This window comes from Macaca mulatta, chromosome 16 (assembly GCF_049350105.2).
Source record: "Macaca mulatta isolate MMU2019108-1 chromosome 16, T2T-MMU8v2.0, whole genome shotgun sequence".
Classification (NCBI taxonomy): Eukaryota; Metazoa; Chordata; class Mammalia; order Primates; family Cercopithecidae; genus Macaca; species Macaca mulatta.
Window position 1 is genome coordinate 68715902 of NC_133421.1, and position 27879 is coordinate 68743780.

General features: G+C 56.0%; 2 protein-coding genes and 1 long non-coding RNA gene across 7 annotated transcripts; 2 read left to right on the top strand and 1 right to left on the bottom strand.

Annotated features, from left to right (window-relative positions):
* Positions 1-35: 35 nt before the first annotated feature.
* Positions 36-7179, top strand: LOC144335776 (uncharacterized). The gene is made up of 3 exons (XR_013406927.1): positions 36-891; positions 4343-4746; positions 6961-7179. It is a non-coding gene; the product is annotated as an uncharacterized LOC144335776 (long non-coding RNA).
* Positions 7180-7397: 218 nt separating this feature from the next.
* On the top strand, positions 7398-15665 carry GRN (granulin precursor). 3 transcript variants are annotated; one of them, XM_028836579.2, is made up of 14 exons: positions 7398-7430; positions 7707-7838; positions 11722-11866; positions 11985-12110; positions 12226-12310; positions 12785-12897; positions 12999-13134; positions 13248-13357; positions 13591-13717; positions 13917-14014; positions 14102-14347; positions 14572-14805; positions 14898-15128; positions 15218-15665. In XM_028836579.2, exons 3-14 carry the CDS (start codon positions 11729-11731, stop codon positions 15353-15355), a joined length of 1782 nt encoding a protein of 593 aa, XP_028692412.2. In that variant the 5' UTR covers positions 7398-7430; positions 7707-7838; positions 11722-11728; the 3' UTR covers positions 15356-15665. The 3 variants fall into 3 exon arrangements, with proteins under 3 accessions (XP_028692412.2, XP_014975352.3, XP_014975351.3); XM_015119866.3 differs by lacking the exon at positions 7707-7838 and having other exon boundaries at positions 7398-7702; XM_015119865.3 differs by lacking the exon at positions 7707-7838.
* Positions 15666-15774: 109 nt separating this feature from the next.
* On the bottom strand, positions 15775-26776 carry FAM171A2 (family with sequence similarity 171 member A2). 3 transcript variants are annotated; one of them, XM_077971941.1, is made up of 9 exons: positions 26523-26776; positions 22782-23009; positions 22454-22546; positions 19005-19163; positions 18748-18927; positions 18533-18649; positions 18290-18416; positions 17504-17747; positions 15775-16931 (listed from the first exon to the last, which is right to left on the bottom strand). In XM_077971941.1, exons 1-9 carry the CDS (start codon positions 26638-26640, stop codon positions 16200-16202), a joined length of 1998 nt encoding a protein of 665 aa, XP_077828067.1. In that variant the 5' UTR covers positions 26641-26776; the 3' UTR covers positions 15775-16199. The 3 variants fall into 3 exon arrangements, with proteins under 3 accessions (XP_077828067.1, XP_077828068.1, XP_014975350.3); XM_077971942.1 differs by having other exon boundaries at positions 15775-16250; positions 17023-17747; XM_015119864.3 differs by having other exon boundaries at positions 15775-17747.
* Between the last annotated feature and the right edge of the window lie 1103 nt (positions 26777-27879).

Below are 27879 nucleotides of genomic sequence, written 5' to 3' on the forward strand. Positions count from 1 at the left end.
TTAAGAATTTCAAGACAGTGGCAGTAGAGCTTTAATTTTTTTTTTTTCCCCTAGAGGCAGAGTCTTGCTCTCTTGCCCAGGCTGGAGTGCATTGTTGCAATCATAGATCACTGCAGCCTTGAGCTCCTGGGCTCAAGTGGTCATCCTGCCTTGGCCTCCCAAAGTCCTGGGATTACAGGCATGAGCCGCTGCACCCAGCCTGTAGAGCTTTAAACAAAGCACAGGCTGCTTCTGAGCACAAGGCCCTCGTCACATGGCTATGAAGCCAGCCCTGCCTGGACCCAGAACCCTGGTGTAGGCAGTTTATAGCTTATAAGCCCTCCAGTCAGGAGGCCTCAGCCTGAGCCTCCTGAGCCTTAGTTTCATCTCCTGTAATCTGTGAAAGCACTGAACACCAATCTCCCTTCCAGGCTAGCTTTCTGCAACAGCTTAAAGCTCCCATCCCAAGATCTCTCCAAGAATCCTCTTTCCAAGTCCCTGCTCCCAGCCTGGCTTCCTGGTCCCCATCCCTCTCTCCTCTCCCACCCTTTCAAAGCCCAGAAAGGACAGGTGACCGAGTGACTGTCTCTGGGCTTATACAGTGGGGTGGTCTCCTGTGACAGGCTAGGCTTCAGAGTACGGCTTAGCCTATCCCTCATACCTCCTTGGGGCCTCTTGGGGCAGAGAGCCCAGGCGGGGCCCAACAGGCACACCAGTCAGGTGCCTGATGATGAGGGCAGGCGCCTGGAACTGAGGCAACAATTGCTCACATGGAGGTGACTCAGGCAGTAAGGGGAAAAATAGGTGGGGGTGGGGAGGTGGCTGTTTCTGTGCCCTCACTTGAGCCTCAGCCTTCAGGGTTGCCAGATTTATTTTTCTTTTTGAGAGTCTCACTCTGTCTCCCAGGCTGGAGTGCAGTGGTGCAATCTTGGCTCACTACAACCTCCGCCTCCCGGGTTCAAGCAATTTTTGTGCCTCAGCCTCCCAGGTAGCTGGGATTACAGATGTGTACCACCACCCCTGGCTAATTTTTGTATTTTTAATAGGGATGGGGTTTCACCATGTTGGCCAGCCTGGTTTCAAACTCCCAACCTCAGGTGATCCACCCACCTCAGCCTCCCAAAGTACTGGGATTACAGGCGTTAGCCACCATGCCTGGCCGCCTGCAAATTATTTATTTATTTGTTTATTTATTTATTTATTTATTTGTGATGGGGTCTCCCTGTGTTGCCCAGGCTGGTCTCAAACTCCTAGGTTCAAGTGATCCTTTCACCCTGGCCTTGGCCTCCTAAAGTGCTGGGATTACAGGCGTGAGCCACTGTGCCTGCCTGCTGGTATGTAACTTTTTTTTTTTTTAGACAAAGTCTCACTCGCCCAGGCTCGAGTGCAGTGGTGCCATCTCGGCTCACTGCAGTCTCCGCCTCCCAGGTTCAAGTGATTCTCTTCCCTCAGCCTCCTGAGTAGCTGGGATTACAGGCATGCACCACCACGCCCAGCTAATTTTTGTATTTTTAGTACAGACAGGGTTTCACCATGCTGGCCAGGCTGGTCTTGAACGCCTAACCTCAAGTGATCTGCTCACCTCTGCCTCCCAAAGTGCTGGATTACAGGCCACCAGGGCTGGCCCCCTGTAACAACTTCTTCTTTTTATTTATTTATTTATTTTTGAGATGGTGTCTTGCTCTGTCACCCACGCTGGAGTGCAGTGGCACAATCTCAGATCACTGCAAGCTCCACCTCCTGAGTTCTCCTGCCTCAGCCTCCCGAGTAGCCGGGACTACAGGCGCCTGCCACCATACCCGGCTAATTTTTTGGATTTTTAGTAGAGACGGAGTTTTACCGTGTTAGCCAGGATGGTCTCCATTTCCTGACCTCGTGATCCACCCGCCTTAGCCTCCCAAAGTGCTGGGATTACAGGCGTGAGCCACCGTGCCCGGCTCCTGTAATTTCTTAAGCAAAGGAAAAGAAAAAAAAAAAAAAAAAAGCAGAAACCACAAAGGAAAAGATTGACCAATATATTTCAGATGACATAAAAATGACACAAAAGACAAATGACAGATTGGGAGGAAGCATCTGCAACATACACAATACCCAGAATATATAAACAGCTCCTACAGTTCAACAAGAAAGAAAATACTGCAAAAACAATCAGCAAATAATACTGTGATGGTAGAACAATGTGTCTACTTGGATGGTGCTCCTGGATTAGATTAACATTTAAATCAGTGAACTTTGGGTAAAGCAAATTGCCCTCCATTGTAGGGAGACCCTCTGAGACTATTGCTATGGAATAAAAGATGAAATGCTCCTGATTATTGTAAATACAAAATTGCATGCAGGATTATGTAAAGACAATGCTAGGTTGAACTTGCCAGTATGAGCCAACAGCGCACGATGTGCTTCCCCCTGCAGAGAGCCTATGAGTGGTTGTTCAGTCATGGAGGTTTCACATCACCAAGATTCCTATCCCAGAAAAACAGATGTTCATAGCTCTGAGAATGGAATGCGACCCTTGTGGAGAGCCTATAAACAGACGCATGAGGGGAGCCTGTTCATATGGATAAGACAGGGCTATAAATGCCCTCATCTTGCCATGGCTCTTCTAGGCCTCTTTAAGGTTAAGGCATACTCCCTTCTGAGAATTTCTGGTCTAACCGGTTGTCCAGCTTCACGTCCTGTTTCTATTGATTATTTGTAACCAGCTTTTACTGTAACTGTTACTGCTGATTAATATCTTGCTAATCATAGGTTGTGGAAAGAGACTGTGTTTCTGTTTTAAGGCTCTGTTAGAAATTACTCATGCACACACTATATTGTAAATTCTTATCTCTGTATACTGTACTTCTGCATACAGATGTTATGTTAAAGAATTACTTCATCCCCATGTGACCATCTCACCTCATAATCAAATGACCCTAAATCCCTCACTAACCTACCCCCACACTCACTAAACTTAATAATAAATGCTGGTATATCCAGTGCATTGGCAGCATCGCAGGACCAGAAGACAGTGAACCCCTGGACCCAGCTTTCACTATCTTGTGTGTGTCTATTATTTCTCGACCTGGCGATCTGCCTGGGGACAAAGAGAGAGCCCCGTTGCATTGCAGGCTGCTGGCCAGATCCCTCAATACTCCATAATGTGGATAGGCCTGAATAAAACAGAAAGATGGGCCTCCCCAAACTAGAGGGAATTCTCCAGCAGGCTACCCTCAGACTTAACCGTCAGCTCTCCTGGGTCTCCAGCCTGCCAGCCCACACTAAAGGCTTAGGATGGTTACAATAAGAAAGACAGATGATAACAGAAGATAACCATGGATGAAGCTAAAGAGAAATTGAAACCCTCATACATTGCTGGTGGGAATGTAAAATAGTGCAGCTGCTTTGGAAAACAGGCTGGTAGTTACACAAAAGGCTAGATAGAATTACTATATAATCCACTAATTCCATTCCTAGGTATATACCCAAGAGAAATGAAAACATGTACACACAAAAACTTGTATAGGCCAGGCACGGTGGCTCACTCCTGTAATCCCAGCCCTTTGGGAGGATGAGGCAGGAGGATCCCTTGAGTTCAGGAGTTTGAGACTAGCCAACCAACATGGCAAGACCCTGTCTCTACAAGAACCATACAAAAATTAGCTGGACATGGTGATAAGCACCTGTAGTCCCAGCTGCTTGGGAGGCAGAGGTGGGAGGATCGCTTGAGCCCAGGAGGCAGAGGTTGCAGTGAGCGGAGATGACACCACTGCACTCCAGCCTGGGTGACAGAGCAAGACTCTGTCTCAAAAAAAAAAAAAAAAAAAAGTTGAAGATAGGCACAGTGGCTCAAGCCTGTAATCGGTAATGTCAGCATTTTGGGAGACTGAGGCAGCGGGATCACTTGAGGCCGGGAGCTTGAGACCAGAATAGGCAACATATTAAGAAAAAAAATTAGAAAATATAGCTGGGAGTGGTGGTGTATGCCTGTAGTCCCAGCTACTCAGGAGGCTGAGGTGGGAGGGTCTGAGGCTGCAGTACAAGGTGGCACCACTGTAATCCAGCTTGGGTGGCAGAGGAAGGCTCTGTCTCAAAAACAAAGAAACAAACAAAAATGGGCCAGGCGCGGTGGTTCACGCCTGTAATCCCAGCAGTTTGGGAGATTGAGGTGGGTGGATCACTTGAGGTCAGGAGTTCAAGAGCAGCCTGGTCAACATGGCAGAACCCTGTCTCTACTAAAAATACAAAAATTAGCTGGGCATCGTGGCACATGCCTGTAATCCAGCTATCTGGGAGGTGGAGACAGGAGAATTGCTTGAACCCAGGAGGCAGAGGGTGCAGTGAGCCAAGATCATGCCACTGCACTCCAGCTTGAGCCTTGGAGTGAGACTCTGTCTCAAACAAATGAAAAGAAACACACACAAAAAATGAGATACTGATACATGCTATGTGATAAGCTTTGAAAACATTATGCTAAGTGAAAGAAGCCAGTTGCAGATCACTTATTGTAAAATTTCATTTATATGGAATGTCCAAATCTATAGAGATAGAAAGTAGATCAGTGGTTGCCTAGGGTTAGGGAGGGTGACTGCTAAAGGACACAAGGCTGCCTTCTGCGGTGATAAAAATGGTCTTAAACTGATTGTAGTGATGCTGCATAACTCTGTTAAAACACTAAAAACCACTGAGTTGTACACTTTAATTTTTTTGGGAGGGCGGGGGGATGGAGTCTTGCTCTGTCACCCAGGCTGGAGTGCAATGGTATGATCTTGGCTTACTGCAACCTCCGCCTCCCGGGTTCAAGCGATTCTCCTGCCTTGGCCTGCCGAGTAGGGAATTACAGACCTTGTTATCACGGCACCTTACCCCTCTGCAGTTTAAAAAAAAAAAAAAAAAAAAAAAAAAAAAAAAAAAAAAAGCCGGGCGCGGCGGCTCACGCCTATAATCCTAGCACTTTGGGAAGCCGAGGCGCACGGATCACAAGGTCAGGAGATCGAGACCACAGTGAAACCCCGTCTCTACTAAAAATACAAAACATTAGCCGGCCGCGGTGGCGGGCACCTGTAGTCCCAGCTACTCAGGAGGCTGAGGCAGGAGAATGGCATGAACCTGGGAGGCGGAGCTTGCCAAGAGCCGAGATCGCGCCACTGCACTAGGGGGACAGAGTGAGACTTCGGTCTCAAAAAAAAAAAAAAAAAAAAAATAGAGAGAGAAACATTTGTAAAGTAGGTTTTTGAGTCTCAGCACTATTGACCTTTTGGGCAGGATACTTCTTTGTTGTGTGGTATTGTTCTGTGTGTTGAGTGATGTTTAGCGGGATCGCTGGCCCCTACACACCAGATGCTAGTGTCCCTCCACCCTGAGTTGTGACAACCCAGATTGTCTCCAGACACTCCCAAATGTCCCTGGCTGGCAAAATTGCCGCTGCTCAAGAATCACGGCTTTGACGATTAGACTTTGTGATATTTGTTTCAGTCTGTTTAGTTTTTTTTGTTTTTTCTACCTGTATTTTTTTTCTGGTTCTGGGTGGTTGTAATTAATAGGTTCATTGATGGATTCACCTAACATTTCATGAAAGTTTCCTCTGTGTGTGTGTGTTTCAATAGAAGCATAAACTATACTCCCTAGTCTCAAGATACACAGGAAGGAAAATAAGCACAAATGTGTCACCAGGGCACAGACTAGTCCTAGGTCCTCAGCAGGCCAGGTGTCTTATCCGCTGTCTGGGTCTGCTCTAACTCCAGGCTTAGAACCCCTGCCACACGACTCCACAGCTTGGCTGGCACCCTTTCCCTGCTCCGACTTCTGCTGCCTTGAGCTTGGCTAGCTGTCCCCCTGCCCCCGCCTCACCCTCAGCTCCAGTGTCTTGCTCAGGCTGCAGCAGTCTCCATCCCCTGTGCAGACACTGCCCTTCCTCCACAGCCCAGTACCAGGTTTTCCCTGGGCCTCTCCTCTCTCCTGGCCCATCTCCCATCACCCATCTCTGCCTGGCCCAGGCCCATTGGCACCGAGCAGCCTGACTCTCGTCACTGGCTAATGTGTTCTGTGGTACATTTTCTCTCCTCACCCTCCCATATCAATTCCTCGAAGGCAGGGCCAGGGGAGACTAGGAAGCCACTTCCCTTTCGACAGCCCCCGCCACAGCCCTGCCTGTGCCAGGCACCTAGCAGCTCCTGAAGCCCACTGGCATTGAACATGGCATTCAATCCCTGCCAAGCCTGCCCTTCCCATCTGGTTTCCCAGGGCTCTTCCCAACACACCTCCTCCACCTGCCAGTTAAAATCTTCCCAAACTCAGCTCAAGGAGATGCTTCTAAGGTGGAATGAAATATCTTCTTCCCCACCTGTAGACAATCTACTTCCTCTCCCCACACCTGGCAACTGGCGCACGACCTTGTATATTAAATTAGATTCAGCCTGAGACTGTCTCCCACCAATCCCTGCCCCCTGTCCTGCTGAGCACCTGGAGGAAAGGGCTTTTGGGCTGTTTATCTTTGTCCTGGAAACCATCCTTCAACTCACTCTGGGCCCTGCCTAGCATGTCATCCGAGTTTGCAGAATAGGGCAGGACAGGACAGGGCAGGATAGGATAGGATAGGAGCGAGTGAGCCCGGTAGCTCACACCTGTAATCCCAGTTCCTCGGGGGCCTGCGGTAGGAGAATCGCTTTGGGAGCAGGAGTTGCAGGCCGCAGTGAGCTATGATCAGCTTGGGCGACCAAGCGAGACCCTTTCTCTAAAACAAACACACAAGGTCGGGTGCGGTGGCTTAGGCCTGTAATCCCAGCGCTTTGGGAGGCCGAGGCGGGCGGATCACGAGGTCAAGAGATCAAGACCATCCTGGCCAACATGGTGAAACCCCGTCTCTACTAAAAATACAAAAATTAGCTGGACTTGGTGGCGCGCGCCTGTAGTCCCAACTACTCGGGAGACTGAGGCAGGAGAATCGCTTGAACCCGGGAGGCAGAGGTTGCAGTGAGCCGAGATCGTGCCACTGCACTCCAGCTTGGCGACAGAGTGAGACTCCATTTCAAAACAAACAAACAAACAAACAAAAGAATAGAAAGAGGAGCACAAATATTCCCAATTCATAACAGTCCCTCGCACTGTCAATGCCCCAGACACGCGCTATCATCTCTAGCAAACTCCCCCAGGCACCTGCAGGATGGGTGAAAGAAGGCGACGAGCACCAGCTGCCCTGCTGAGGCTGGCCCGGCGTCACATGATTCTCCAATCACATGATCCCTAGAAATGGGGTGTGGGGCGAGAGGAAGCGGGGAGGAGAGTGATTTGAGTAGAAAAGAAACACAGCATTCCAGGCTGGCCCCACCTCCACATTGATAAGTAGCCAATGGGAGTGCGGCAGCCCTGATCCCTGGCCAATGGAAACTGAGGTAGGCGGGTCACCGCGCTGGGATCTGTAGTCTGAGCGCTGCCCGGTTGCTGCTGCCCAGGGACCGCGGATCCGGACGCAGGTAGGAGGGCGGCCGCGCAGACCTCTGGCCTGCTCCTGCCCAGGGGCCCGGCCAGGGCCATGTGAGCTTGAGGTTCCCCGGGAGTCTCAGCCGGAGACAAGACAAGAACCGCTTATTGAAACTCCTTGGGGGTTCTGATACACTAGAGGGAGTTTTATGGGAAAGAGGAAGCAGTAACTGCAGTGACCTCTGTTAGAAGGGGGCTTTCTACCTCCCCAGCATTCCCCCAAAGCAGGGACCACACCATTCTTGACTCAGCTCCACCCCTGTCGGTAGGTGCCGGCTTCTTTCCCTCTCGTGGTGGTGGTGGGTGGTTCCCGCGGCGGCCTGAAGCCGGAGGGGCGCGCGACCCTGGGCTGGGAGCTCCGAGGGCCTGGGAACGGGACCTGAAACCTTGGCTTCTCGAAGGTAGTAGGGACTTGGGAGTGGTGACTGAACCTGGTCTGGCTCCTCCTTACTTCCTCTTTTTGGGGGTGGGACGAGCTAACTTCCGCCTCTCCCAGCCACTTTTTCCTGCTCAGTTGCAGCTAGGCTGGCTCCCCTTTTGGGAATTTCTTCTCCCCTTGGCACTCGGAGTTGGGGGCTGCCACCTAGTGGAAGATAACGGAGCTAGGGTCTTGAAGAGGCTGCTGTCCCCTCTGGCTGTTTTGGCGGTGTAGGGTGGCGTGAGAGACTGCGACTCGCCTCCTCATCCCTGTTTCTGTATGCGTGTGCATGTATTCAGTAGAAGCATACACTATACTCCCTCAACTCAGGGTAAACAGGAGGGGCCATGCACAGGTAACTCACCAGAGAGCTGAACACTCCTGTGCAGACAGACTCCCCTTCCCAGCAAGCCAGGGCAGCGGACAGCCTGCTGAGAACACGCAGGAAGTAGGCAGTGCCAGCTGCAGGTGTTTTGCCTGGGAGCTGTGGGGCTGAGGAGAGGGTCCACTGTCCAGGACCAGTCAACTGCATCCTTATCTGTCCAGGAGGTGGCCTCTTCGGGATGCTGAGTTAGGGGAGGGGCACTTGAGGAAAGCCAATTGGAGCAGAGAGGATGTGAGTGACTGAGTGGGTGACATTTCCTGCCCTTCCCCCCTCCAATGGTATCCACACATAGACTCGTGGGGGAACTGAGGCACAGACAGGGAGCAACTTCTCAGGCCCTCACAGTTGGCAATTCCAGGATTAGGACTCAAGTGCGATTTCCAGGCAGTCCCTGTTTCTGTCGTACCTGTTGCACCTATCCCCCTGGGGCGTAGGGGTCCATTCTCAGGCACTGCCCATTGTGCCACTAGTGATATTAACCCAGGTCCAATACGCTCTGGGGCCATCAAAGCCTGTCGTCACCATGACCTGATGTGTGACATGTTATCGGTGTCCCTTGGTATCTTCATGGAACTGGTTCCAGGACCCCAAAGTCTGTGGGTGCTCAAGTCCCTGATACAAAATGGTGTGATATTTGCATATAACCTATACATACTTTAAATCATTTCTAGATTACTTATGCCTAATACAATGGAAATGCCATGTTGGCTGGGCACGGTGGCTCATGCCTGTAATCCCCACACTTTGGGAGACTGTGGTGGGTGGATCACCTGAGGTCAGGAGTTCGAGACTGGCAGCCTGGCCAACATGGTGAAACCCCTATCTCTACTAAAAATACAAAAATTAGCCAGGTGTGGTAGCAGACTCAGGAGGCTGCTCAGGAAGCTGAGGCAGGAGAATTGCTTGAACCCGGGAGGCAGAGGTTGCAGTGAGCTGAGATTGCGCCACGGTACTACAGCCTGGGCGTCAGAGCAAGACTCCGTCTCAAAAAAAAAAAGAAAAAAAAAAAAGAAAAGAAAAAGAGTGCAGCACACCAACATGGCACAAGTATACATATATAACAAACCTGCACGTTATGCACATGTACCCTACAACTTAAAGTATAACAATAATAAATAAATTAAAAAAAAAAAAAGAAATGCCATGTAAATAGTTGTGATCCTGAATTGTTTAGGGAATAATAAGAAAGAACAATCTGTACATGTTCAGTATAGATGCACCCATCCTAAGCCTAACTACATAGTATACCTCAGCAACAATGTAACATTTTCTGGGGTTTTTGTTTTGTTTTGTGAGACGGAATCTCAGTCTCGCTCTATCACCCAGGCTGGAGTATGGTGGCACGATCTCCTCCACTCACTGCAACCCCCACCTCCTGGGCTCAAGCGTTTTCCTGCCTCAGCCTCTTGAGTAGCTGGGATTACAGGTGTGCACTACCACGCATGGCTAATTTTTGTATTTTTAGTAGAGATGGGGGTTTCACCATGTTGGTCAGGCTGGTCTCGAACTCCTGACCTCGTGATCCGCCCACTTAGGCCTCCCAAAGTGCTGGGATTAGAGGTGTGAGCCACCACACCCAATATTTTTTGATCTCTGGTTGGATACGGAGGGCTGACTGTACTTAACATCTCTGAGCTTCAGTTTCTTCCTTTGAAAGTAAAGGTGGCTGGGCGTGGTGGCTCACGCCTGTAATCCCAGCACTCTGGGAGGCCGAGGTGGGTGGATCACGAGGTCAGGAGATCGAGACCATCCTGGCTAACACAGTGAAACCCCGTCTCTACTAAAATACAAAAAATTAGCCAAGCGTGCTGGCAGGCGCCTGTAGTCTCAGCTACTCAGGAGGCTGAGGCAGGAGAATGGCGTGAACCCAGGAGGTGGAGCTTGCAGTGAGCTGAGATAGCACCACTGCACTCCAGCCTGGGAGACAGGGAGAGTCCGTCTCAAACAAACAAACAAAAAAGTAAAGGTGAGGCCAGGTGTGGTGACTCAAGCCTGTAATCCCAGCACTTAGGGAGGCTGAGGCGGGTGGATCACCTGAGGTCAGGAGTTCAAGACCAGCCTGACCAATATGGTGAAACCCCCTCTCTACTAAAAATACAAAAATTAGCCCAGCATGGTGGCGGGTGCCTGTAGTCCCAGCTACTCAGGAGGCTGAGACAGGAGGATCACTTGAACCTGGGAGGTGGAGGTTACAGTGAGCCGAGATCATGCCACTGAACTCTAGCATGGGCAACAGAGCAAGACTCCATCTCAAAAAAAAAAAAAAAAAAAAAAGGGTGAGCAGGCTTGGTGGCATGCTCCCAAAGTCCCAGCTAATTGGGAGGCCAAGGTTGGAGGACTGCTTGATCCCAGGAGTTTGAGTCCAGCCTGGGCAACATAGCAATATCTCATCTCTAAAAATAAAAGTAAAGTAAAGGTATTAATTACTACTTTGGATGGTTGTTGCAAAGAAATAAAATAATGCAGAGTCTTGTAACTGGCTCCCAAGAGGCTCAACAGACACTACTGTTTTTGCTTCTTCAGGACGAGTTACCTCTCTGGCCACCCCACTGAGCTAGCTGGGCTAGATGAGCCTGGGAGAAGAGTTGTTTAGGAAGTGAGAGGCTGCTCTCCGCAGAAACTCAAGGCTCAGTTCCTCCTGGTGACTCAGATGGGCAGCCCAGTGGGCACACGTGGTCTCTCTCCACATGTGGCTGGGTTTTACTTCCAGAATAGATGGAGAAGCAGGGGTGGGGGTTAGCATGCTTGGGGAATCTCAGAGAGCCCTGGTGGTGTGGCGTACCCTCAGAACACAGGTATCTCAAAGGCTGACCCAGCTTCTGTGTCCCCTTCCCTGGGTGAGGAGGGGACATTCATGGCCAGGTGGTGACTGGCCTCTGGGGAAGGCAGCCCAGATTCCACTGGCCACCATACTTCCTTTTTCACAACTTTCTCACCCCTGTGGTTTCCCATGTCATCATGTGGCCGCTTCCTGCAAGGCCTTAGTGGGGTGCAGGTATGAACACAGTGTCAGGCAAGGAGGCATCTGGAGGGGAACCCTGGCTTTTCCTGGGGGGCCTCCCTCCCTGCACCCCAGCCCTGTCCTCTCCCATGGCTACTGATGCCTTCCCCCCCACCCCAGAGGTGGCCCACATCTGCACAGATCAGACCAAAAAAAATCACGTCTTCGTGACTCTCATAAGCCTGCCCAGTGAGGCCCAGGCATTAGACCATGTGCTGGGGACTCAGGCCCACACATATACGCATGTCAGCATTCATGCTCACAGGTCTGCACGTGCTGGGGCATGTGTCACACACAGGGCTCTGTAGGAAGCTGACTCTCAGCCCCTGCAGCTTTCTGCCTGCCTGGACAGGGAGGTGTTGAGAAGGCTCAGGCAGTCCCGGGCCAGGACCTTGGCCTGGGACTGGGGTACTGAGTGGCCCTAGAATCAAGGGTGGCACGGGCTTAAGCAGTTGCCAGATGTTCCTTGGTACTTTGCAGGCAGACCATGTGGACCCTGGTGAGCTGGGTGGCCTTAACAGTAGGGCTGGTGGCTGGAACATGGTGCCCAGATGGTCAGTTCTGCCCTGTGGCCTGCTGCCTGGACCCCGGAGGAGCCAGCTACAGCTGCTGCAGTCCCCTTCTGGTGAGTGCCCCTCAGACTAGGCAAAAGCTGGCAGGTTTTCCCAGAGGGTCATCTTGGATTGGCCAGAGGAGGATGCCAGGCACAAGTCTGTGGTGTATCATTTCCCCTGTCTTTCCAGGACAAATGGCCCACAACACTGAGCAGGCATCTGGGTGGCCCCTGCCAGGCTGGTGCGCACTGCTCTGCTGGCCACTCCTGCATCCTCACCGTCTCAGGGACTTCCCGTTGCTGCCCCTTCCCAGAGGTGAGCGTGCCATCAGCCCGATGGAGGGGCTTAGGTCTGCATTGATGCTTTTCCTGCAGTCTCCCACTTGCAGATAAAAGGGCCTTGCCAATGCCGGTTTCTCTGTGTCCTACAGGCCGTGGCGTGCGGGGATGGCCATCACTGCTGCCCACGGGGCTTCCACTGCAGTGCAGATGGGCAATCCTGCTTCCAAAGATCAGGTGCAGCCGGGATGTGGGTGCAGGGCAGACAGACGGGCAGCATGTAGAGCCTGGAACCCAGGAGCCCAGCTGGCGGGGCAGCCCCGATTCCTGCCCTCGTGCCCTCATTCATGTGGCATCTGTACTAAGCAACACCCCTGCTGTAGACAGAGGTGCAGCACTGGGGATAGGAGGGGCAGGAGAAAGTGCAAGACTCCAAGTCCAGGCATTGTGGGGGTGGGGAAAGGTAAAGCTGAGCCGATCTAATGCCAACCCATCATCAGTGGGTGCCCCTTCCCCATGCCATCTTGCTGAGGGAGGGACTGGATTGTGAGGAGGGTGAGTTAGGCATGCCTAGGAGATCACTGAGCCCTAGTGTCACCCCCAAACCCCAGTAGCTGGGCTTGCAGGCCCTGGTGCCACCAGCTCTGTGCGCGATGGGGCAGTCACCTTCCCTGAGTGGGCTGGTAGAATCCCGGGTCACCTTGTCCACAGGTAACAACTCCGTGGGTGCCGTCCAGTGCCCTGATAGTCAGTTTGAATGCCCGGACCTCTCCACGTGCTGCATTATGGTCGATGGCTCCTGGGGGTGCTGCCCCATGCCCCAGGTACAAATCTGGGGAGACGGGGGTACGTGGAGGGAGGTGGGGGCAGAGGGTGGGGGCCAGGGGCAAGGGGTGAAGACGGAGTCAGGACCATTTTTTCTCAGGCTTCCTGCTGTGAAGACAGGGTGCACTGCTGTCCGCATGGTGCCTTCTGCGACCTGGTTCACACCCGCTGCATCACACCCACGGGCACCCACCCACTGGCAAAGAAGATCCCTGCCCAAAGGAGTAACAGGGCAGGTGAGGAGGTGGGAGAGCATCAGGCCAGGGGCTGGGGTGGGGCCTCATTGACTCCAAGTGTGGCAAAAAGTTCCCTCCACCCTGGCTGCCCCTCACACTTGCTTCTCTTCCAGTGGCTTTGTCCAGCTCAGTCATGTGTCCGGATGCACGGTCCCAGTGCCCTGATGGTTCTACCTGCTGTGAGCTGCCCAGTGGGAAGTATGGCTGCTGCCCAATGCCCAATGTGAGTGAGGGGCTGGAGCCAGCTTGGCTGTGTGCCCCCAGCCACTTGGCCCTGACATGCACCTTACGGGGCTCTGGGGCATGGGGCTGGCTGGCTGCTTGCTGGGAGCCTGGCTGATGCAGGGTTCATGCCACCCCCTAGTGGAGGATTGGGGCAGTGCCAGCCATCAGCCTGGCTGCTCCCTGTGCTCTGCTGAGCCTGGAAGTGACAAAGACTCACCCGTCCCCACCCAGGCCATGTGCTGCTCCGACCACCTGCACTGCTGCCCCCAAGACACTGTGTGTGACCTGATCCAGAGTAAGTGCCTCTCCAAGGAGAACACTACCATGGACCTCCTCACTAAGCTGCCTGCACAAACAGGTACCAGAGGCAGGGCACAGATACAGGGGTGGGGCCCTCTTTCCTCCCTTTTAGGCCTGGCCTTAGGATCACTGCAAGGTGGTGTAGGTGGTGCCCTCCATCTTCAACACCTGGTGCCAGCTGTGGAGCCGGCAAAGGGTGGATACCGCTGAGGGTCCCCAGTGCCACTTCTGATCTGTCCTCTCTGCCTCCCTCACAGTGGGAGACGTGAAATGTGACATGGAGGTGAGCTGCCCAGATGGCTATACCTGCTGCCGTCTACAGTCGGGGGCCTGGGGCTGCTGCCCTTTTACCCAGGTACCCAGGGGTGGTGGGTGGGTGCGCTGAGCAGTGTGGCAGCCAACTGGGCCCCAGTGCCCACTGGCCCTTCTCCATCTGCCCTAGGCTGTGTGCTGTGAGGACCATATACACTGCTGTCCCGCGGGGTTTACGTGTGACACGCAGAAGGGTACCTGTGAACAGGGAACTTACCAGGTGTCCTGGATGGAGAAGACCCTAGCTCACCTCAGCCTGCCAGACCCGCAAGCCTTGAAGAGAGATGTCCCCTGTGATAATGTCACCAGCTGTCCCCCCTCCAATACCTGCTGCCAACTCATGTCTGGAGAGTGGGGCTGCTGTCCAGTCCCAGAGGTACATGGGAGGGGACAGCATCGTGGCCTGGGCAGGTGGGTGGCCAAACTCCTATTGCTTTCCGCCCTCCGCATGGCCAGTAGGTGACACCCAGCTCTGTCAGATTCGTTCCCAGCTGGAGGTGCTGTAAGCAGGAGAGGCGGGCTGGAGTAGGTAGGGGCTCGGCACTGTGCCCCACCCCACATAGTGACTACCTAGAACGCCCTTTCCTGCCCACCCCCCAGGCTGTCTGCTGCTCGGACCACCAGCACTGCTGCCCCCAGGGCTACACGTGTGTAGCCGAGGGGCGGTGTCAGCGGGGAAGCGAGATCGTGGCTGGACTGGAGAAGATGCCTGCCCGCCAGGCTTCCTTATCCCACCCCAGAGACATGGGCTGTGACCAGCACACCAGCTGCCCAGTGGGGCAGACCTGCTGCCCAAGCCTGGGTGGGGGCTGGGCCTGCTGCCAGTTGCCCCACGTGAGTACCTCCCTGCCTGCCCCTGGATAGGGGAGCTAAGCCCGGCGAGGGGACAGGAATGTAACGCCATTCTGTGCTCCCTTCCCCGCCAGGCTGTGTGCTGCGAGGATCGCCAGCACTGCTGCCCGGCTGGCTACACCTGCAACGTGAAGGCCCGATCCTGCGAGAAGGAAGTGGTCTCTGCCCAGCCTGCCACCTTCCTGGCCCGTAGCCCTCACGTGGGTGTGCAGGACGTGGAGTGTGGGGGAGGGCACTTCTGCCATGATAACCAGACCTGCTGCCGAGACAACCGAGGGGGCTGGGCCTGCTGTCCCTACCGCCAGGTGAGTGCCATCCCCCACCCTGGGGCTGGGTATGGCCAGGGACCAGGTCCCACCTCATCCAACCCTCTCACCCCCCTCTGACCACCCAGGGCATCTGTTGTGCTGATCGGCGCCACTGCTGTCCTGCTGGCTTCCGCTGCGCAGCCAGGGGCGCCAAGTGTTTGCGCAGGGAGGCCCTGCGCTGGGACGCCCCTTTGAGGGACCCAGCCTTGAGACAGCTGCTGTGAGGGACACTACTGAAGACTCTGCAGCCCTCGGTACCCCACTCGGTGGGTGCCCTCTGCTCAGGCCTCCCTAGCACCTCTCCCCAACCAAATTCTCCCTGGCCCCCATTCTGAGCTCCCTATTACCATGGGAGGTGGGGCCTCAATCTAAGGCCTTCCCTGTCAGAAAGGGGTTGTGGCAAAAGCCACATTACAAGCTGCCATCCCCTCCCCATTTCTGTGGACCCTGTGGCCAGGTGCTTTTCCCTATCCACAGGGGTGTTTGTGTGTGTGCGTGTGTGAGTTCCAATAAAGTTTGTACACTTTCTTAAAAGTGTCTGATTTGCCGCCCTGCCTGCCCTCCCCAGGGCCCCAGAGCAAGGGTTCATGTCCACTGCCAACACTCCCTTCCCCTACCCCACAGAAAGACACACACAGCCTTAACCTCACCAGTTTTGTATTTGCTGCTGCCCACATCGGCTGTATCACATTACCCCCTAGTCCCCAGAGCTGTCCCAGCCACCAGCCCTGTGACATCGTAGCCCAGAGATGGGCTAGTCAGCAAGCAGCACCCCCTCCCCTCCCAGGGGTCCAGAGAGAACGCCCCCTCCCTTCCCAGCCCTCACACTAGCAGCTGAGGCTGGGTCACCCCTCCTGCTTTCCCACAATAGAGCTTTCTATGTACAGCCACGTCTACACAGGCACTGCTTCCCCCCAGCCCTCCTCCCCGGCACCTCCCCTTGGGGGCTGGACCCCCCTTCCTCCCCGGCTTGGAGGCAGACACAGGGTCCCTTGCAAGACACAACCCAGCACCTACCACGGAACGGCTCCAAGGCCCCTGGGCCCCTCTCCAGCCTGGGCCTGGGGGCTACGCGCGAGGGCCCCCGCAGGCCCCGGGGGCGCGCACCCTGGGTGCGGGCTCGCGCGGGAGGGGCGGTGCCAGGCCCGGCGCCGGCGCTACTTGACGTTGAACACCATCAGCGGCCGCTCCTCCCGCCGCTGCCACGGGCTCTTCTTGTCGCCGGCCTCGTCGCCCACCTCCGTCCCCAGCTCGTCCTCCGGGCTGGTGAGCGAGTCGCGCCGCAGCTCGCTGGCGCTGCTGCGGGAGCTGTCCCCGCGGCTGCGGCCCCGCCCCCGGGGTACCGTGGCCGCCCGGCCCTCGGGCGCCGCCACCTCGTCCAGCAGCGGCGTCAGCGAGTTGTCCTCTGGAGAGCAGAGACCCGTGCGGCTCTCGCTGCTGCTGGGCTCCGTGTCCTCGCTGAGCGCCAGGCGCGGGGGCGCGGGCGGCGGCGGCGGCGCGGCAGGCGGGGCGCGCTCCCGCTCCTCCCTCGCGGGCCGGCGGCGCGCGGGCCGCGCCTCGTGCACATCGACGCCCGAGTCCAGGCTGGCGTCGGTGCTGCGGGCCCCGCCGCCCGCCTGCAGGTCGATGTAAGAGTGGCGCACTTGCGAGTTGGAGCGCCCGTCGAGGGACACGAACCAGGCGCGCGGGTGCGGCTTCACGCCCAGTTCCAGTAGCTTCTTCTCGGTCAGGGCCTGCAGCTCCCCGTTGAGCTGCGCCATGGTGGACTCGTTGAACAGCACAGGGATGGTGACCGAGCCACTGACGGGCGCCGCGCGCCCGGCCCCCCAGCCCTCGCCGCCGCCCCCGCCGCCCTCGCCCCCCGGGCCTGAGTGGCCCTGCATCTGCGGGCGCTGGGGATCGGGCTGCGGAAAAGCGCGCGCTGGGCCGGGTGCCGTGCCCTCGGGCGGGGCCGGCTCGTCGCCCACGCCCGCGGCGCCAGCCTCGCCGCCGAGGCGCACGTAGTGCGCGGGGATCACCAGGGTGGGCATGACGTTGCGGTAGACGTTGTCCTTGAGGTGGTCGATGGAGCCGCAGAAGATGAGCTGCCCCGCCTGGCCCAGCGACGGCGGCCGCGCCAGCTGGTCCACCGACTGCGACAGCAGGAAGTCGGGGGTCTTGCTCTCGGCCGCCCCCTTGTGGCCCAGGTAGTGGTCGAAGGGCGGCGGCGGCGAGGGCGGCTCGTGCAGGAAAGCCGCAGCCCCCGAGGGCCCGCGCCGGTACTCCTCTAGGCCGGGCTCCAGCCCGCCGGGGCCCTCGGCCGAACGCGCGCCCTTGACCCCGGCGCTTTCGCCCCCGCGGGCACCCGAAGGCTCGGCGGCCGGGCGGCTGGCCGAGCGCGGCTTGGTGCGGAAGAAGTCGTCCCGGGAGGAGGCCAAGTCCCGGGAGCTGGAGAAGGCCGAGTGGAGGGGGCCTGGAGGCGGAGCCTCGGGGTCCCCCGACGGGGCGGGTTCCAGGGGTCCCCCACAGATGAGGTGGAGCTGGGACATCGAGGTGGCCTGGTCTCGTTTGTTACCGTCAGAGGGCCCCGAGAGCTGCAGCTTGCGGTGCTGTTGCCTCGGCTTCAGGCAGCGCCTCCTGGAAGGGAGGGAGCAGAGGGGGCCTCTCAGGAAAGGGTGAGGGCCAGAGTTGGCCCCGAACCCCCTTAGATGCAAGACAAGAGATGAATATAGTGGAAGAGGTGAGGAGAATGCCTGGGGCGCCCAGGAGAGATGGCGGGGAGCCGTGTCCATTTGGCAGTCCCCTCAGGGTAAACTCTTGCACTCCTCTGCATGTAGGATGTGCTGCGAGAACCAGGGATGAGCATCTTAGCCGTCTGTGGGTGTGTTCGGCCTGGAGTCCTCTGGGGAAGAGAGCTGGGCTGCTAGGGGCAGTGGCAGATCTCTCTGGAGGGGCCGGGCTGCAAGTCCTTAAGCCCTGCCTCCCCTCCCACCTCCCCGCTGTCTTCAGCCACTAGCACCAGCCCTTCAGGTCTTAGCATGTTTACAGGAAGTCTTTTCCTGTCTGCCCCTTGAGGACCAGAAGTGGATTTTATGCATCTTTGGGGCCCCAGGGCCCGGTGCAAGTGCAGGCCTCAGTCAGAGGAGAGGAGGGGAGGGTGGGGGAAGCCCGGTGCTCACCGACAGTAGTAGATGAGCAGACACAGCAGGATGAGCACCAGCAGGGCAAGGGCTGCCAGGATGGTGAGCAAGAAGATGGTGTGGTAGGTGCCGATGTCCTGGATGCCCGACGTGATGGTGACCAGCCCTGTACCAGGCGAGGGCTTAGCGTTCAGGTGTGGACGCCCTTCCCGCCTTTCAGAAGTCTGCTCTCCCAGCTCCCCTCCTCCACGGCCCCTATGCCCACTGCCCCACTACTCTTACCAGCTGTGGGGGAGGCCATGGCGGCGACCCAGTACCCCAGCTGAGGGGAGACGAAGGTCCAGTAGAGCTGCCGGCCTTCCTTCCGGATTATACCAGTGCCATTGCGCACCCACAGCCCTGGGAGAGGCAGGGGTTTTGTCACACTTGAGTCCCTCCCACTTAAGTCCCACTTTCCTCCCTCAACTCAAGCACCTGCAACCCCCTGAGGCACTTACCACTCTTGGGGTCGAATCTCCAGGCTGGAATGCTGGTGCCCACGGTGAGGGCACGAGTCTCGGAGGGCACGGGCAGGGACAGGTGAATGGGGCCTGAGAGTGGCACCTCTGTCCCATTACCTGTCAGCAGGTGTACGCTCACAGCAGCCAGGGGCATCAGCTCCAGCCAGGAGCCATTGCCTGCGGGAAGAGCGTACAGGGCTGAGGGCTGATCCTGAGCCTGGGGAGACCCAGTCCACGCTGGGCACCCAGCCTACCTGAGCTGGAGGCCTCAGTGCCCAGGAAGGCAGGGAAAGCCCGCATTTCCTGCTGGGTGCTGGCAGGCGTGAGTGACGCCCAGAGCTGGCTGTAGGTGGAGCTGACAGGCAGGCGGGCAGCCCGGCGCTGGAACTGCACCAAGGGCTGGGAGCGGGCACCTGGAGGGAGAGAGGGGCTGCAGTGGCGTGACCACGGACAGGACCCCCAGGGACCAGAGCAGAAACCCATTATCTAAGGAAAAGGGGGATATTAGGTCAGGCCACTTCGGAAGGCCAGGGAGGGTGATGCCTTGGGGAGAAAGCTGGGCAGTCATGGAATGTTAACCTGGAAGGGACATGGACTTGAAATCTCTGTGTGAGCCTCAGGAATTTACTTGCTTTCTTAGAAGTTTCCTTATAGAACCTATAAAATATTGCGATCCAGATCCTCAAACAGTATTGTCTACTATGTGGCAGGCACCAGGTTAGACACTGGGGGCCCAAAGATGAATGCCTGCTGTGATGGGAATGTTTTCTAGCTGTGCTGCCCATTATGGTACCCACTGGACACACGTGGCTGTTAAGCATTTGAAATGTGGCTAGTGTGACTGAGGAACTGGATTTTTAATTTTTAAAAATGTAATGAATTTTTTCTAGATGGGTGCAGTGGCTCATGCCTGTAATCCCAGCACTTTGGGAGGCCAAGGCGGTCGGATCACCTGAGGTTGGGAGTCAGAGACCAGGCTGACCAATATGGAGAAACCCCAATTCTACTAAAAATACAAAATCAGCTGGGCGTGGTGGCGCATGCCTGTAATCCCAGCTGCTTGTGAGGCTGAGGCATGAGAATCGCTTGAACCTGGGAAGCAGAGGTTGTGGTGAGCTGAGATTGTGCCATTGCACTCCAGCCTGGGCAACAAAAGCGAAATTCTGTCTCCAAAAAAAAAAAAAAAGGCCAGACACGGTGGCTCACGCCTGTAATACCAGCACTTTGGGAGGCCGAGGCAGGTGGATCACGAGGTCAGGAGTTCAAGACCAGCCTGGCCAAGATGGTGAAACCCCGTTTCTACTAAAACTGCAAAAATTAACCAGGTGCGGTGGCAGGCGCCTATAATCCCAGCTACTCGGGAGGCTGAGGCAGGAGAATCACTTGAACCCAGGCAGCAGAGGTTGCAGTGAGCGGAGATCATGCCATTGTACTCCAGCCTGGGCAACAGAGTGAGAATCCATCTCTGGATGGATTAATTTTAAAAAATTAATTTTTTTAAATTTTTTTTTTTTTTTTTTTTTTTGAGACTGTCACCCAGGCTGGAGTGCAGTGGCTCAATCTTGGCTCACTGCAAGCTCCACCTCCCAGGTTCACGCCATTCTCCTGCCTCAGCCTCCCCAGTAGCTGGGACTACAGGCGCCCGCCACCACGCCTGGCTAATTTTTTTTTTTTTTTGTATTTTTAGGTGAGATGGGGTTTCACTGTGTTAGTCAGGATGATCTCGATCTCCTGACCTCGTGATCCGCCCGTCTCGACCTCCCAAAGTGCTGGGATTACAGGCGTGAGCCACCGCGCCCGGCCAAATTAATTAATTTTTGATTTAATTTACTTCAATTTAATATGTAGCTAGTGGCAACTGCATCAGACAGTTTAGGTCGTGTGTGTGTGTGTGTGTGTGTGTGTGTGCTGGGGTGGAGGGGACAGACATATAAACAATTCCAATACAGTATGGTCACAGCTAACATTTATTAAGCTTTAAGCTATGCTGCGCACTGTTCTAAGCAGGTTACCTGTATTAACCCCTGCAATTAGGAAAATAGCCCCTCAGCTAGGTGTCTTTATTATCAGCCTCATTTTAGAGGTGCAAAAATGGAGGCAGGCAGGGGTTCAGTAACTTGCCCAAGGTCACAATCCTCAAGCCTGGATAGAAGCCCAGACCACTGGGCTCCAGGCCCATCCTCTCCCGTGCCATTCCTCCTGCCTTGCTATCCAAATAGAGGGATGCAGGGAACTAGGGGAGCTGGTCTCACTCAGCTCAGGGCAGGCCCTGTGGAGTCTTGCAGGATGTGGAAGACTCAGCCAGGAAAGAAAGAGGGAAAGGACATCCAGGAGGCCTGGCATGAGAAAGGCCCAGAGGTGTGGGGCAGGGGGCGGCCCGGGCTCTGGAAGGCGCTGTCAGCTCTGAGATGGCACCTGGGCTTGGTACTGAAAGCAGTAGGTACCATGCAGGGGCTTCAAGCTAGGGGGCTACAAAGGGTCCACTGGCATTTTAGAAACCTGCAGGGGCACTTAGAAGCCTCTGGTTTGGGATCAGAGTGACGAAGGTGAGCAAACAAGAGCAGCTTGGTGAGGCCGGGTGAAGTGGCTCATGCCTGTAATCCCCGCACTTTGAGAGGCTGAGGCGGGTGGATCACCTGAGGTCAGGAGTTCGAGACCAGCCTGGCCAACATGGCAAAACTGTCTCTACTGAAAATACAAAAATTAGTCTGGCGTGGTGACGGGTGCCTGTAATCCTAGCTACTCAGGAGACTAAGGCAGAAGAATCCCGAGGTTATGCCACTTCAGTTTGGGCAACAGAGCAACACTCTATCTCAAAAAAAAAAAAAAAAAGAAAAATCTAGCTCCATGACAAGGGCTCAGGCTGAGACTACAAACCGGGAAGGGGCTCCTCGAACTCTGAAACCCACCATGGCCCTCTAAGCGGAACGGAGCCCCCGAACCCTCACTGTCCTCTACTACCCTCCACCTGATGTCTCCCCCGGCCTTCCTCTCCAGTGGAGGTGCCTCTGCTTCCCTTTCACTCCTGAGTCGAGGGCTGACCGCTCCGTTCGACAAGCTCTCACCCAGCCGGGTCCCCTCGCAGGTTAGGGCCGTCTCAGCACTGAAAGCAGCTGCCCTCCACTCCACTGCCCTGCCTGCTCTGGAACTATTTCAGGGCTTGCAATGATCTGTCTTCCTACTTGTCTGTGAATATCCAAAGGCAAGGAGCGGGTCTTCTTCCTCACTGTGGTTCCCAGCACCAGCCACAATGCCTGGCACGGCCTAGGAGTTGAAGTAAGTACTAGCTGAGCGAGACCAAAAGCCGGGGGTAGATCAGGACAGCTGCAGGCTTTCTCTGGGCCTTGCACTTCCTGTGCACCTGTGCATCCAGCAGGTGCACAACAAATCCGTGTAGGCCCATTGAAGATAAAGGTGGCAGGGAAGGTAGGAATAGATGGAGAACAGAAACCACAAGAATCCCCGATAACTATAAACATTTATTGAACACCTGTACTGTGTTTTTTCACTTTTTATGAGATTTAATTCTTACTCCAATTTGATGATGTAGGCACTAACCTTCCACATCTTACAAATGAGCAAATTATGGCTCAGAGAGGTGAAGTGACTTGCCCAAGGACACCCAGCTAATATAGGACAGTGGAGGTCTCTACACCCAGGTTAGGGGAAGGAAGAAGTTGGCGTGGGTGAGGGGGAGCCTTACCGGGAGAGCCTAGGAGAATGTGCACCAGGTCCTCATAGAGGATGAGCGTGGCCGGCCGCTCAGGGAGCAGGTAGAGACTGACAGATGCATACACTGTGGGAGGGATGGCCGGTCAGCTCCAGGAAAGCCTGCCCCCCACCCCCCAGCCAGGCACCCCCTCCATCTGAGTCCCAGAGGCTTCACCCTCCCTCAGCCCCCTCTGTGTACCCCAGCCCAGGCAGCAGCTGCTGGAAAGCCTCCCCCTCCACCCCCAAGGAGACTATTTTGGGAAGGGGCTGATGGAGGGTCAGCTGCTGTCCCCCCCCACTCCACCTGCCCCTGCACTCACAGGGCAGCTTGTCAACACGCCAGGGCACAGAGTTGGTGAGGAAGCCAGGGCGGGCAGCAGTGACCAGCACCCAGGTGCCCAAGCGATAACTGAGGGGCAGGGTGGCCACACCCTCTGAGTCTGTGGTACCAGCTGCCAGCAGAGTCCGGTTCCCAAACACATCCACTGAGGCCCGGGCCAGGGGCACCAGCTCTCCGCTCACATACACCTGCACCTTGATCAGGATCTCTGTGGGCAAGATGGGGTGAAGGAAGTGAGGATGAGGGAGGGGGAAAGAGAACTGGGGGGAGCCCCAATATCAGAGGAAGGAGCTGTGTTTGGGAGAGTCTTTGGGGCTGAGGCTAGAGAAGGCATGATTTAAGACCCAGCATTCAGTGAGAAACCTCCTATCAGCCCATGAAGGAGGTGGGACTATTCCCGTATTTCATTGTCTGACACATGCACTGTGTCACATTTTCACAATTCTAAACTCAGGCTATGTCTATGATTGATGATGCCATCGTTATAACTGGCAGCATTTCTTCCTTTCTTACTGGTACCTGAAATCATGGTGCATCTTACAGTCAGTGGTGTACTGGATTTGATAATATATGCTCTTAGTCCATTTTACAGATAAGGAAACTGAGGCTTAGAGAGTTTAGATACTTGGACTACAGCTAAGTGGAGATCTGGGATCCAGACCTGGCAGTCTGCCTCTAGAAGCAACATTCTTAACCCCGGGCCTGGGGAGAGGAGGACAGGAGGGCTGAGAAAGGCTAAGTAAAGCTGGGTATGCAGGCGGAGAGAAGGGTCAAGATTCAGCAGTTTGAAAGGGAGGATGGAGGCTAGGGCAGAGTTAGGGGTCTTGGGAAAAAATTGACAGGGGACACTAGGAAACTGGTCATTCCCGTCATTCATCCTTTTCCCAGAATCCTTTGCACAAGCCTGTTTCCCTTCAGATTTAGGGACTCACCCCAACCCTATGCCCAGACAAATTACTTCTGCCCCCTCCCCCTCACATGAACCGCCTGCCCCCTCCCAGCTGGTCAGCTACAGTCAGTCACCATGGCAACGCCCTCATTCCTCCCAGGAGATCAGGCAGGGAGCTGGGGCCCTGGCAAGGGGAAGGAGATCTGGGGGGGTGCAACCCAGGCCCAAGAGAACTATTGTGGAGGGGGCTGGGGAGGGAAGCCCAAGTGTTTTGCTTTCCAGGGATGCCTCTGCCCCCAGCCTAAGGAGAGTCTGGCCAGGCCATCAGGCAGGTGTCCTGCCCTCAGATGGTGTGATGGGGAGGAACCAAGCCTTGAGTTGTTCCCATGGATTCTCCAGGCAGTCTCTCTGATCCAGGGCACCCCTTCCCATCAGCACAGCCCCTCCCTCAAGAACACACCTCACCCCTACCTTCCTGCTAACAAGGTGTGTCATGCATGTATGGACACCTCAGTGGGGGGCCCAGGAGACAGGTGGGGAGTGGGCTGAGTGCTGGATGCAAATCTAGTGGGGGTTGGGTACAGAAGGAAGAGTCTAGAGCTGAGAGCAGCAGGGCCTGGGGAGGTCAGGGTGCTGCGGAGACTTCGAGGAGAGGGAAGGCCTTAGAGTGGAGCCTGACACTCAGCAGTGACAGGTGTCTTAGCTCAGGCTCCCAACCCGGAGCCAGTGCCACGCCTGCCCTAGGCATCCCATCCAGCTGTTCCCCTGAGCCCACCTCCCCTCTCAGGCCAGAGCCCAACCCTGCAGGGTGGGTGCACACTCCACCCACTCTCGCTCTCTGCTGCTACAGGAAGGTGGCACCCCTGTACTGTTTTTTTGCACATTTGATGAGATTTCTTACTTCAATTTGATGATGTAGGCACTATCCTTCCATGTCTTACAAATGAACAAATTATGGCTCAGAGAGGTTAAGTGACATACCCAAGGGCACCCAGCTAATACGGGAGAGTGGAGGTCTATACACCCAGGTTGGGAGAAAGAAGAATTGGCTTGGGGTGGGGGGAGGGGAGAGCCTAGGAGGATGTGCACAAGGTCCTCATCCATCCCCCCACCAACACCCATTAGGAATTCTGAGAAGCCAGAAGGGCCTGGCTACTCCCACCCCCATCCCGGGCTTAGGAACAGCTGGATAGAGCAGCTGGGGAGAGGGACCCCGAGTCTGAGATACTTGGGGTCATTTGAGGGAATGGCTTGGGTTCAAGAGTCAGAGCTTCAGAATAGGGAGGGAGCTGGGGAAACAAAACTGGGGTGGGCTGGTAAGGCTCTGTGCCAACCTTGGGGGTGGCGGAGAAGGGGGCAGGTGCCTAGCAGATTCCCTTCCCCCTTCCCCTCAACCTGGGCTCCCCGCCAGCTGCCCCAGAGAACCCCCCATCCTGGCTCTATTCCAGCCAATTCCCTGGGCCCCTTCCCCTGAGGTGCAGGGACTTGAGGGGAGGGACGTCCTAAGAAACTAGGGCTTCTTCCTACTAAGCAAAGCCTCATCTCCTCCCCCAGAGAGCTGGGGAGACTGAGGCAGAGGGCGAACCCTCCCCAATCCTCAAAGCCTGACATACCATATAGCATCCACCTCTCCCGGCTCCAGGCCTGCCTCGATCCAGGAGGAAATCCGACCCTCTCCCTTCATCCGGACCCCACTTCCCTCATCCAGACCCCCCCACCCTGCTTTTCCTGCCAGCTCCTTAGTGTGGGGGGTGAGGAGTGAACACTGCTTCAGGCAGGGATGGGGCCCACAGGCAGGGGGGAGAGAGCAGGAGCACGGGAGGTGGGCTCAGGGCTGGAGTAGGGGGAGGCTCATAAGCATCCAGGCCTGCCTGTGGAGTGTGGAGTCAGGGTCTTGCTCCCCCACCCTTTCTGCGGAAGCCGGCCCCACCCCCACCTCACACACCCACCTGCGCCCGGTGAGTCGCTGGGGAGGGTCTCCTCCACTGCGAAGGAGATGGGAGATGAGGAGGGAGTGATCTGGGGGCGGGCAGGGGACAGGAGTGCCAGGAGGCCTGCTGAACGGGGACCCAGGCACCTGCCCTCCCAGCCGGCACTGCCCACAGCCAGCCAGCTCAGCATGGCTCCGCGACCGCAAGCCTGCCATGCGCCTTCAGTTGGAATCACAATGTACCCTCTTTTCTCAGAGCCCCACAACTGCCGCTCGTCCTCCGTCATAGGCTCACAAGCATTTATTTGGTGCACCCCAAATTCTAAACCAGGGGAGCTGGCTGGGAGCTGTCAGGCTCCAGGGCGAAGAACCCCATTAGAGCAGTCAATCCCGCCCACAGCCTCACCCACTCCCCCTTCTCCCCTCCCCCCTTCAAACCCAGCTCCAGGCGCCCAGCCTCCTGTCCGGGCCTAGGGTGGCAGCCGATGCCGGCGCCCCCACCCAGCCGGGGTCGGGAGCGAGGAACCCGCAGGGGGCTGCGGAGTGGGCGCCCGCCCCAGCCCGCCCCTGGGCGGGTGTCTTCGGTAGACAATGGCTCAGGCAGCAGCGCCTCGCCGACTAGGAGGGAGAAAAACAAATAGGGAGGGGGCGGCGGCGCCGAGCCTGGGGACCCTCGCCCTACCCATTGTGTCTCCCCAAGACCCCCGCCCCGGACGGCCTCCCTCTCCCCGCCTCCGCTTTCTCCAAGAAGCGCCGACCCCAGATCGCTTAGCTCCCCCCACCCGAATCCAAGGAACAGAATATCTCTCAATTCACGAACGTCGCGAAGAGGGGGCTAACGGGCGGGAGCCTGATCAGGGGGTGCAGGCCCGCGATCGCGGCCCCTCCCGGCGGAGACTCACCCTGCGGGCTGGGGGGCTCCGGCGGCGACTTGCCGGGAGCCCTGGAGGCGCTGCCGAGCAGCAGCCCCAGCAGCGGCAACAGCCGCGCGAGGACGCTGGGGCCACTAGCCGGCGGCATCGCGGGGCTAGGCCGGGCCCTAGCGGTCCATGGCTCCCGCCTGGTCCCGCTCGCCCGGCCCGGCGCAGCCCCAGCTCTGCGCCGCGCCTCGCAGCTCCGGCTCCCGCTCCGGCTGCGGCGCCCGCTCAGCGCGATTGTCTCCGCCCGGAGCCGCCGCAAGCGCCCCCTGCAGGCGGCGCGCCACACGGCTGGTCCCCCGGCACCGCCCCCTCCCCGCCCCGCTCCGCCCGCCTCCCCCCAGTACTGCCCACCTTCAGCCCACCCCGCAGCCCCTGCTCTGCGCTCCCAGACTCTGGGCTGCAAAGGAGTGTCGGGATTAGGGTCCCATCACCCGGGTTCTTGGGTTTTGAGAGTACCCAAAACTGGTGCAGAATTTTTTTGTGTGTAGGTTGGGAGTGGCTATTGCTTACAACACTCTCAAGGGGTACGGTCATGAAAGTCTCAGAAAAGTGTAAGAACTCCCTGCTCGATGGCCCCCTTCTCCCGGCAAAACACCTAGGCAGTGCTGGGGCAGGGAAGGCCCCCTAGACACCCCTAAGTCTCTTTTTTGTTTGTGAGACAGAATTTTTTTTTTTTTTTTTTCAGGGACAAGTGAACATTTATTTTTGGGCCTTTCTTACTATTTCAAGTCTTTTTTCAAAACAAGGCCCCAGGAATCTCCAGATTTCAGTTATGTCCCTGGGCTTGGTCGACTGGTGCAGGAGTCTTGGGGAGCCCTGTACAAATGCTAGAGTTAACTCATTTACCAACACTAAACTCTAGGATAGAAGATGCCCATGGAATGTGCTGATTTTAGATGAGGTGGCAGCCAATGTAGAAAATGCTGGAATTTTTCCTTGGAACTGGACTGTGATGAGAGGTGCTTGCCATGAACATAGGCTAGTGTCGTCTTCTTCTTCTTCTTCTTCTTCCTCCTTCCTCCTCCTCCTCCTCCTCCTCCTTCTTCTTCTTCTTCATTTATTTATTTATTTATTTATTTATTTATTTATTTATTTGTTTGTTTATTATTATTTTTTTTTTTACAAGAGTCTTGCTCTGTTGCCCAGGCTGGTATGCAGTGGTGAGGTCTTGGCTCACTGCACCCTCTGCCTCCCAGGTTCAAGTGATTCTTCTGCCTCACCCTCCCAAGTAGCTGGGACTACAGGTGCGTGCCACCATGCCCAGCTAATTTTTATATTTTTAGTAGAGACAGTGTTTCACTATGTTGGCCAGGCTGGTCTCGAACTCCTGACCTCAGGT